Below are 12048 nucleotides of genomic sequence, written 5' to 3' on the forward strand. Positions count from 1 at the left end.
AATACCACCGGACTGAGCCAGGATCGAACCTGCCAAGTTGGGGTCAGAAGGCCAGCGCCTTAACCGTCTGAGCCACTCAGCCCGGCTATCTTGAGTATAGACGCATTAGATCTTCAAATATAGTGGGTATTCCCCAAGAAAGAAAAGATATTTACAGAACTGTAAGCGATTTGCTTCAAGCATGAAGAAGTCTTCTAGCACTACCTGCTTCCCTATACAGTGCCCTGCATCAGTGTGTCAAATCAATGGCTAGATAAGCAACGAGAAACAGGTTTCTTCATTCTCTCAAAGACTCAATATTGACTTCTTCTTTTTTTACCGATTTTCCCACATCTGTGGGGTCGTGGTGCCAACTGTGTAGCACATGTGGATTTGGCCCTGTTTTACGGCCGGATGCCCTTCCTGACGCCAACCCTGTATGGAGGGATGTAATCAGTATTGCATATTTCTGTGGTGGTTGGTAGAGTAGCGTGTTGTGTGAATGTGAAGAGGAAAGTGTTGGGACAAACACAAACACCCAGCCCCGAGTCAGAAGAATTAATCAGAGGCAATTAAAATCCCCGACCCAGCCGTGAATCGGACCCGGGACCCTCTGAACCAAAGACCTCAACACTGACCATTCAGCCAATGAAAGACTCGATATTGTCTATTTGTTCCATTTTGGCTGTATAATGGTCTCTGTCCTATTATTTGTAAACTGTGTTTTTGACCTATAACTGAGAGGAAAAAGGTGGAGAATAATTCATCAAGTAAAAGAATATCAGTATAATTAAGCTGGAAAAGGAAAAAGTCACATTTCCTTTTTAGTTTCCCTTTTCCAGTTTAACTTTATTGTATAAAATAATACTAATATACACCTTAGGTAAATATACAAAGTTGTAAGGTAAGATTATTTTCTATTTACACCACTAGGTACAATGAAAGGAACATCCCGTTTATTACTCCTAAGGAGAGACGCTAACGTACTGAGGAACGTTTCCGAAGGGTGAATGTCTTGTTCTTGGAGAGTAGTCCATAATGAAAGTGCTCCATCACAATCTCCACGTTGATCTGAAATCCAGAAACACAAATTTCCTAAATCGCATACTTTAAAATACAAAACTGATAAATGCATCCATTTCAGTGGGATTTTTAAAAGAAGAAAGCTTCTTATTTTTTAATATAGGATATATTTACACATATGTTCAAATATATGTTTGAATGCAATATGGCAGTATAAAAAACAGCTGACATACAGTAACATTTTCTTCAGTTTGAATTAAGCCAATGGTTTTATGGAAAAATTTAATGTGTGAATTATAACATCTCCTGTACATAGGTTAATGTAAACTTTTATCATCATAAAGCTGTTTAAATATATAAGTATGAAAATAGCAGACTCACTCAGAACTTTAATCTACCAGCTGTAAGTCTAGTGTGGACAGCCAGGATGGTTATAATGAATTAGTATTATGAAATAAGCTTACAACTATTTTCCATAATAAAGTTTACAATGGCTTCTGCAATGAACATCTATGGTGGAAGAACTCTGTTTTCATATTACATTATCACATCTAAAGTTACTTTAATGTTCATTCATCTGTGTGAACACTGTCATTTTGAGCGCCAAACGTTCTTCACATTTTAAAGGCCAATGTACATAACAGAGAATGTCCATAGAAAGTGCGCACTGTTCACTTTGAGGAAGCTATGCTAGATACAACTGAACAAACTGCTTCAACTAACACATGAGCCATTGTGAGAGAACTAGGTGCTTTTAACAATTCAGCTATTTGGGATATTCTCCATTAAAATAAATACCATCCATTCCACATTCAACATATGAAAGCTACAGGACTTGATGACTATCCTGTTCTTGTACACTTCGCTCAGTGGTTTTTGTAACATACATTAGATGAATGTGATTTTACATCAGTTGTTTTATTTACTGATGGAGTTATGATTACTTGGGAGGGAATACACTTTTCTCACAATAATCACATCCGGTCCATGAGAATCATGCAGTATTACTGAATGTTGTAATCAATATAAATTCTCTGTTAATGTGTAGGTTGAAATTACTTGATGGAACCATACCTACTACCTAATCCATGGATGGTAGAGTGTACAGGATATTTGCAAAAATCCTCCTGGAACCACTACAAGATGTGCCTTTTGTTACAAGACATCAAATGAGGTTTCAGGCAAATGGGGTTCCAGTTTGCCATTCTCTAGAGGTACATCAAAATCTCTATATTACATTCTGGAACAGGTATCGTGATTTTTTTCTCCTTTGGGATCACATGAAGAGCAATGTATGTGTGCCACCCATTAAAATTGAACAAGAGGTGGTAGCGAGGATCGCCATCACAGCAGGTGATGTTTGCACAATGCCAAATATTTTAATACAAATTTATCAGTCACTACTCCTCTGATTAATCCTTTGTACTGAAGTAGGAGGAAGAAATTATGAACATATGCCGTGATTATGCAAGTGATTTTTAAAGAAGTATAATGCCTCAAGTCAAGGATGTGCAGACCTAAGGAAAAAGGATGCTGAACCAAACAAACTTTTTTAATGTCATCTTTTAGGTCCCTTGTTTTCTCTGAATGTTTTTGAGCAAACATTTTCAGAACACCTACAGAAGACCACTGAAACTGGTTGTACAAAAGCAGGAGGAGGAGGTTAGACTTTATGTTTAATGATATTAAAAGCAGAATCTAGCAGTGAGTGATGAACTGTGAATAGCTTTGGGTCATTCATACTGTGGCAGTTGCCACTTGAATTATAATCTAAGAGAAACAGGCAGGAAAGTGAACACTTAGAAAACCTGCTTCCAAAGTTGAAGGAAATGAAGAGAACAAAGCCAACATTTTCCTGTTCTGATAAGCTGCGGGCTCCTGCGAGTTTAGTCCACTTAGCATGGTGGGCTATAGAAACCCTATCCCTTTACGCACTGCACGAATAGAGAAGTGTGAAAGTATTTTGAATCTCCACCTCACAGGCTTGAATTTCAAAACAGGACTTACACGCTGATAGTGATACAAAAATAATTTTTGTTACTCCCCCTATCAGCATTTTTAAACACTTCAGATTCCTAATGTTAATTGTGCAATAAAGACCAAATTTGGAATGTCACATTCCTTACTGCCAACAAATTAATCAGTAATGTTGCACTGTATGATAGATTCAGAAATACAGGGAAGCGCAAAGTGTTCTATCGCATTGCTATTGTTTCCTGGAATGTTTCCCTGACTCTCATACAAAGCACCGTGCAGTCAGTAATTGCAATGGCTCACCTATTTCCACCTGGGGCATTCTACCGAGTAGCTCAAACCCCTTGGCCTACAGTATAGGAAGTGTGACGTGTTGGCAGGGTAGTAGGATAAATTAACACTAGATTGATAGCTTTACACAGGACTACACTTAACTTTAGCTCACACACACACTTACAGAGTTTGCATGCTCTCTCCCTCTTAGTTTCTCACTTGCTCTCACACTACACAGTTTTACATTCACAGTTATGTCACGCAGTCACACGTCATATGGCCACACGTTCTCTCCTTTGCCGCCAGTCCAGACTGTAGAACGCTAATCCGACAATCACGGCATTCAATACACTTCACAGTACTGGCAGGCACTCGCTGACAGAGCTCACGACTGAACTACACCAACCCGCAGGCATGTCACTCCTCTCTTATTTACCTGCGCCAATCTTTCCAGAACAGTCCGGATGCTAGATGTATTCAGGAACCTTGCGAGATGGAAGACTCCAGATTAATCGTCGAGTAATTTCCATAGTCCTCTGCTGGCTACCATGGATGGAAGCGATAGGGGGGTGGTCTAACACTTAAGTCTTGTTCGTGATTGGCGCGGTCAAAGCGCAAGCAGGTGGGCCGATACGGTCACGTCCCCGACTCGTAGCAAGTTGGCATGGAGGATGTTATAACCATTACACTACCCCCTCCTTAAGGCTGCTCGTCCCAAGCTGCTCCACGATACAGTGCCAGGCGATCCAGGTGAACAACCATCATCTTCCTTTGGGGAGGCCGCCGCATCCGGTAGATGATGTTGTTGATCCTGGTGACGAATGTATATGAGCCTTCCCATTGTGGCTGCAATTTCGGTGACTTTCCTTTTGTCCGCACCGAATGGTACAGCCACACTCTGTCACCTTCCTGGAAACTCGCAGAGTTAATACCAATATAAATGGTCCGTTATTGGACATTATAAATTTTCCAGCTAGCTCATTCTTGGTTGCCAGCGTTTCGCCCTCGTGTGCTAGGGTGGGCTCATCAGTTGGTACCTAGCACACCTACCAATATAATGTCCAATAACGGACCATTTATATTGGTATTATAAATTTGCTCATTCAGGACAAATATTTCAGATTCCGTATGGGAATCAACATCTATATCAACTCGCAGAGTTCGCGAGCATGTCGTAGCAGGCTCTTTCATCTGCTCGCTGGATACCCTTAGATGATGTCGGGCATAATCGTGGATGTTGTTGAGCAGACCCACCAACTCCCATACATAGTCCGTCGCTGGTTGCTGCTGGATCGGTGCCGACCTGAACATTAGATTGCATGGCAGGCGGAGCTCCCTTCCGAAGACCATGTTGGCAGGTGTCATGCCCGTGGACGCTCGACAGGCCATCAAGAAGAATGGGACCCTCTCATCCCAATCCCTCTGGTGTGCCGAAACCACCTTCCTGAGGTGCTCCTCAACAGTTTTCATAAAACGCTCCACCATGCCATCTGACTGAGGGTAGAGAGGCGTCATATGGGTCTTCCGCACTCCTAAGCGTTGCAGAACCTCTTGCATCAGCCTGGACTCAATGTTTCTGCCTTGGTCCCTATCAAGTTCTTTCGGAACACCAAATCGGCAGAAGAAGTTCTTGACCAAGACATCGTCCACTGTTGATGCCTATTGGTTCAGGATGGCATAGACCTCTGGCCACTTTGTGAAATAGTCCATGGCCAGGAGTAGGCAATGGTTCCCGGCGTCAGATTCGGGGAATGGTCCAGCGACATCAATGGCGATCCTCTCGAAAGGTGCTCCAATGTTGTACTGCATCATTTGGCCCCTACTCCTGGTACGTGAGCTCCGGCTCGCCACACGGGTGTCACACAGCTGGCATATCCTCTCAACATTGTTCCTCAGGTGCACCCAGTAGTAACGCTGTCGGGCGATCTAGGGTCTTATTCACTTCCAAGTGGCTGGCAGTAGTGCCCACATACAACTCAGGCAGCACCTCTTTTCTCATGCTCCTGGGAATTATCAGCTGTGCAATGTGCTTCTTTCCGTCGGTTGATTCCCAAGCGTGGGTAAGTACCAAATCACTAACCATGAAAGACGACCACTGGGCCCAGTACGCCTTATAGGTTGATCTGCGTTCAGCGATGTCTTTCCATTCCGGCCTCTGCCCCGACTCTACTTCCCATAAGATCAGCCCAATGTCGTCGGCCTTCAACTGCTCCCTCCTGAGGGCGTCTCAATCCCATCCTTCAGCCTGAAGCTTAGGATCCACGTCAATGCGGAGTGGTCGGTGCGCAGACGGAAAGGCTGTTCATACAGATACTCGTGGAAGTGCTCCAAGGTCTTCACAATGTCCAGCAATTCCCGACACGTCACGCAGTAATTTCTCTCAGCTTTTGACAACATCTTGCTGAAATGGGTGATCATCTTCTCCTGGCCGTCTTGCACTTGTGACAGCACCCCACCAGTTCCCACATTGCTGGCGTTGGTGTCGACGATGAACTTCTCTCCAGGCTTGGGGTATTCGAGGATGGGTGCCGCACACAGGCACTCTTTCAGCTTCCAGAAGGCAGCCTCTGCCTCACTTGACCATTGGAAGGGCCTCCTCTCCTGGGTGAACCGGATAAGAGGCTTTAAGATGTCTGCGTAGGCAGCTATAAATCTGCGGTAGTACGTGAAAAGGCCGAGGAAACTCCTCAGTTCTCGCTTGTCCTTCGGCACCGGCCAGTCCCTGACAGCTTCTGACATTCCGGATCCGTGGCTACTTCCTCCGATGACACGATGTGGCACAGGTAGCGCATCTACTTCTGGAACAGCTGGCATTTTCCAGGATTTAACTTTAGGCAAGCTCCACGTGGCCTCTGGAACACTCTCCGCAGTTTCTCAACATGCTCCCTGAACGCACGTCCCACAATAATTATATCGTCCAGATACACAAGGCAGGCGTCGTGAGTTAGCCGTCTCAGTACAGCCTCCATCAGTCGCTCGAAAGTCACCGGCGCATTGCAGGGGCTGAAGGGCATCACGGTGAACTGCTAGAGCCCTTGGCCAGTTCAGAACGCCATCTTCTCTTTGTCTTCCAGAAGGAGTGCCATTTGCCAGTACCCAGACTTCAGGCCCAAAGTTGAAAACCACTGGGCTCCAGATAACGTGTCCAGGGTGTCATCTATCTGAGGTAACGGGAAACAGTCCTTCTTCGTGACGTAATTCAACTTGCGGTAATCGACGCAGAAGCGGAGCTCACCGTTCTTTTCCCTCACCAGGAGCACTGGCAATGACGACGGGCTGTTTTCCTTGATGACTCCCCGCTGCTTAATGTCATCTAGCATCTGGTCGATTTCCGCCTTCTTCGCCAGGGGTACCCTACAAGGTGGCTGTTGGATTGGAGTGGTGTCACCGGTGTTAATGCGATGGTACACTCTATCCATCTCTCCGTAGTTGCCTACGAAAGCACTGAAGATGTCCCGAAACTCACGGATTAGTTCCTCCAGCTCGCTGAGCTGTCTCGCCTCCAAATGTTTCTGGGTGTCGGATATAATCTTCCAGAGCTTATCCGATCCTTCGCCTGCTTCCATGGCCTGTGCATCCTCGTCGTCCACTGGCAGGATGCATGTGACTGGTTCACAAGTCCATACCTGCCAACTTGTAGAAACCAAAAATAGGAAGATATTTTAATTATTGGATTTCATCACCATACCTGCCAACTTTTAGAAATCAAAAATAGGAAGATTTTTTAATTCTTGGATTTCATCACATATATTGCATCATGGTCTAAGTGAAAAAAGGACAGTATAAAAAGCATACATATCAACAGTAATAATGTGAACTGACCACTATTAAAAAAAACATTTAAATGGTTACAAGAAAAAGTACCTAATCACTATCATTTATGACACATACATACGAATAATAATACAGTCGAACCTCGATATCTCTAACCTCCATTACTCGAATTTTCAGTATCTTGAACTAACTTAGATTTTCCGGCTGTTTGTAATATTCTTAACGTGTATTTATTTCTCTTTTCTCAAAATTCAGTAATATGAATCTCTCGATTTCTCGAAGCAAATATTTCCTCCCTTGAAGCAAAAAATACTCTAACTCGAATTTTGTGCAATACGGCATTTGCGGTTTGTGAGGAACAGTTAACAAGTAAAGAAAGGGTTCTAGTAAAGCTGGAAACTAATATGACGGCAACCGAAAAACTCGAACTTCTAGTGATTGGCAAATCGACAAAGCCTCGCCATTTCTCAGGTGTCAATTAATTACCGGTCACGTACGAAAGCAAGCCCAGAAATCGCGGATGACAAGCTCCATTTATGAAACTCGGCTGCGTGTATTGACAAGAAGTTTGAACGTGAAGAGAGGAAAGGTTAACCGCAACAAACAGAAGAGACTAACCCTTTTTTTTTTTTTTTTTTTTCCCAAACGTGTTAACGGAGCTATGTTTCTTGTTTCACTACTGTATGTACTGAGTCCTGTCTTCTAAAAAGTTACTATAATAAGTGTTATAATTAAAGTGATGCCATAAAATAGAGTTTCTTTGTATATTTTTAAGTACCATTAAACATAATGTATTCAGTAAAAGCCTGTAGATACATATGATTGAATTATGTGCTATATATGCTCAAAAATGGTATTCTCTATATCTCAAAATTTAGATAACTCGAAATAAAATGTATCTCCCGAGGTGATTCACATAATAGTTTCCTTTATTAGACAGTAAAATGAATGGAAATTTAATTTTATAGGTATCTCTGAACACTTGGAAATAACATTTATAACATGAAGAGAAAATACCAAAAACTGTCACCAACACAACTCCCTGAAATACAATCAACTCATTAAAATTATTACATAAGAATAAAAAAATGCACTGAAATACGCAAAACTACCACATACAAAACAGATCGTTATGTCTCATACATTATTAACATATGACTTTGACATGGGGAAAAGCACAGAACCGCTAAAAAAAAAAAAAACATTAAACACAGAAACGATGTTAATAGTGCGCGAACCACACAATATGAAACTCATTCTTCGACCCGATTAACTGAGTCGCTAGCGCTCGCTAGCCTCTCTTGCTTGTAGGATGATTGCCGTCCTGAATCCCCAGCCGTAAAGCACACATGCTGCTGTAGCGAGCAGGAAACACGATACATGAAGGCAACGGACGATACTCTTGCAAAATAAAGCATCCTCCCACGATGTCAAATTCAATATTCGTACCAGCACGCAGCCTCTTGCCGGAACGAGTGTCCTGGCCAGGTAGTGTCCTTGATCAACGATCCGGGTTCTATGAGCACACTGTCCCCTTGTATGGGTTCCTCTAATCGTGCCGTAACCATAATCTCGCTGTTGGCTGGTATCACTTCATCACTAGTCAGTGTTAATAGCGCTACTTGAGGTTGCGTCCCTGGGCGTAGGAGTATTACCTCTTGTTTGCCGAGCCACAACACATGTCGTCGCATGTCCACAGTCGCCTTGTGTGCCCGTAGCATGTCTAGGCCCAGGATGACCTCATCTGTAATGGCGGCGACGAAGGCCCAGAATCGTAGGCGGCGTCCCAGCGTCAGTTGAAGTAGCACCTCCTTTGGGACAGGAATTGTGTCTCCTGAGGTCGTTCGCAGCACGTAAGAGCGGTAGGGTTTTCTCTCTGGCTGACTTCAGCGATGTCCGGCCTGGCGATGGTCAGTGCCGCTCCCGTGTCTATCGTGACACGACACGGCCTGTCTTCGAGCCACCCGTCGGTGATCAAGCTGTCATCACTCCGCTCGGTGACCACAATTAGCGTGAAACGAGGGGACGGTAGTGACGGTGCCGACGAGCCTCTCTCCTTGTTGGCCCTTACTTGTTTCCCTGATCAGGGGCCGCCTCCATACGGCAGTTCCTATGCAGTTGACTACGTTCGCTGCAGTTCCACAGGTGACCTCGTTAGTGCGTCGGCGTCCCGGCCGTGGCGCACAGTTCTCTTGTAACGGCCCGGCTCTCCGATGCGTCCTCGCTTCTCATGGCTTATATTCTTAGTGACGGTGCTGCTGTTCCTTTCACTGCCTCCATCCTCAGGGCCTCCCTGAGGTTGTTTTCCCCACTGAGCATCAGCTTTTGATGAATCTCAGCATCACGGAGCCCATCAATGAATGTATAGGCTGTCTCCCGCTGAATGTGGTCCTGATGCAGCCCATCCAGAGCCTTGTGGGCTAGCTGCTCCACATCTTGCGCGAATTCCTGCAGCGTCTCATTAGCGCGCTGGGTCCTCTTCCTCAGCTGGACTCGGTATGTGGCTGCCAGCTGGTGGCCGGCTGTCGAGCGCTCTAACAATATCTAACAATATCCAGAACTTGGCAGGTTCGATCCTGGCTCAGTCCGGTGGTATTTGAAGGTGCTCAAATACGACAGCCCCGTGTCTGTAAATTTACCGGCATGTAAAAGAACTCCTGCAGGACAAAATTCCGGCACCTCGGCGTCTCCGAAGACCGTAAAAGTAGTTAGTGGGACGTAAAGCAAATAACATTATTATTATTATTATTATTATTATTATTATTATTATTATTATTATTATTATTATTATTATTATTATTATTATTATTAACAATATCCTCGTAGGTGGCACCCGGCTGGAGACTGCATAGTACTCCCACTGTTTGGTCCTTGCAGTCCAGTGATTAGGTACACGGGCCTTTCCTCCGATGTCAACCCGTTGTGCCCGCATACAGTCTCGAATTGGGCCCAGAAGATCCTCCAAGATGTGGTCCCGTCGAAGTGCGGGGGTTTTACCTTACCAGCGCTGACCGCTGTTGCGGCTGGTGGTCCTAGCATGAGTCTCCATGGTTGTCACTCTCGTACGCAGGGCACTTACTTCTTCTTTTAGGTCACGAACCCCTGACGCCTCGCTTCCGGGATGGGTCACCTTCGGGTAAGCAATTTGAATTCCAGTCTGGCTAAAATTTCCGTAATGTTCGGTTGCTATTTCGTATAGGAGCCTGACCTAGCCTAACCTAGATTTGTCAAATTAATTATTTATTACGCCTTAGCTTTTCAGCTGGGCTTGCCTGTTTGTTTTCGAGGCATTCCCTTTTCTTGTTTCACTAAATATGTAGATTGTAGTTTAATATATTTACCTTGTGGTTTGCCTCTGGTAGTTCAGTGTCACTTGATGTACGCTAGAGTTTAGGAGAGTACGTTCACTTCACTGTAAATTGTAATTGCTTTTTACGTTGCTTTTAACCTACTAAATTGCATTGTACAACTGGATGTGTAACTAGATGTATAGTTGGTTTGAAGTTTGAAACTTGTAGTGAAGCCATTATCAAAGAACCTCTAAGATATGTGTATCACGGAGCTTATAGTTTGTAAGTTGAAGTTGGTGGATTTTGTTTCGGAATGTATTTGTAAAATTTCATTTGTAAATAATATTTTTCAAATTTATGGATCACGGCGAATTATTTCGGAAACCGCAACCTAAGCCATGTCTATGCCCAAAGTCCTAGCTCCTTCCACCTTCCTGGTCCTACTGATATTTATGTATTTTGTTGTTGTTGGCGGATATCCGCGTAGTCCAGCTATTGTTTCGCTGAGTGTGTAGTGTTTTCTGACATTGTGTAGTTGCTCTTACTTCCCCCCTTTATGTGTTTAGTGCTTTGTTTTGTGTAACCACTGTAGTAAAGGTTACACAAACCATTAGAACTTTTTAAATAATCTAACTGGGATTGATGAGGGGAAAGTCTATCCATCTGAAGATGGCATTGTATGAAAATGTGGAGATGGTCCTCTACATTTCTCTTCTTTTTACTGCTTTCTCTTCCCACATTGACCGTCATTTCGTTCTTCCTGTTACTCTCTATAAATTGATGACAGTTGTTTGTTCCTCTCCAATACTTTAAATTAACAGCGAAAGGGTCATCCTCTTGGTAGATTTTGGCACATGTATGAGCTCTATTAATTAACATCTGAGAGTTCAGTCCCTTAAATAACATTATACTGCAAAAATAAGAATATAAGACTTCATATACTCACTGTATACTTTCATCATGAGGTTATATAAGGCTGAACTATCAAAGTTCTGAATTCCTTTGCTCACATCAGCAAGATTTTCAAGGGTTGATATCTTGCCTTCATCAGCTAGTCTTTTACAACGAGTCATCAGGATTGAAGGTTTTAAATTTACAGATGAGTCCTAAAACAAAAAAGAAAGTTCAAGACGTTAGGTCACTCTGGTTAAAAAATTGCAAATTGTTATTCTGATCAAATTATGTTCCTTTAAACTGAGATGGTGTAATTAAATAATAAGCAAGCATTCTCCACTAATGTATAAAATGAATTAAATGTGTTTTCCTATTGTCCTTACAGATCAATCAGCATGCTGAATCTTTGTGGTTTCCCCAGTATTAGGGCAGCTATCATAAGTGGATTTTCTCTCTCAATGGATCCATCACTTTTCTTCTACAGTGCAATATTTCTGAGTGTATCCTTAAGATTTCCGCAGCCTGCTGGCAGAAGATGAGTGGGGACTTCCCAATGATTCACAGCGATAATCACTCTTCTGTTGCAGGTCTATTTGACACCCATAGACAACCTACATGTCTGGATGTAGGCTGTAGATAAGGAGAGGGTGAAACCCGGTGTCAGCATGTAGCATGTAACACCAAGAAGTCTGCTCATAGCTTTACGTGACCATCCAATGGAAAAATCACTATCAACAGCGTCATGTGCCCTCACTCCATGTGAACACTACAGAGAGGTTTTTTGGAATTAAATCCAGGCACGCAATCTAGTGATTGGAAATTTTATACCAGCACCTCTCCT

General features: G+C 43.4%; 1 protein-coding gene across 1 annotated transcript in view; it reads right to left on the reverse strand.

Moving 5' to 3' along the window:
* Positions 1–764: 764 nt before the first annotated feature.
* Positions 765–12048, reverse strand: part of LOC136871719 (leucine-rich PPR motif-containing protein, mitochondrial) — a 199705-nt gene continuing 188421 nt past the window's right edge. Inside the window, exons 15-16 of the mRNA XM_067145243.2 lie at positions 11260–11419; positions 765–1050 (exon numbers count right to left, since the gene is read on the reverse strand). Of these exons, the coding sequence (XP_067001344.2) occupies positions 890–1050; positions 11260–11419 (321 nt within the window). The 3' untranslated portion in view covers positions 765–889. The remainder of the gene's footprint in view (positions 1051–11259; positions 11420–12048) is intronic.

This window comes from Anabrus simplex, chromosome 4 (assembly GCF_040414725.1).
Source record: "Anabrus simplex isolate iqAnaSimp1 chromosome 4, ASM4041472v1, whole genome shotgun sequence".
Lineage (NCBI taxonomy): Eukaryota > Metazoa > Arthropoda > Insecta > Orthoptera > Tettigoniidae > Anabrus > Anabrus simplex.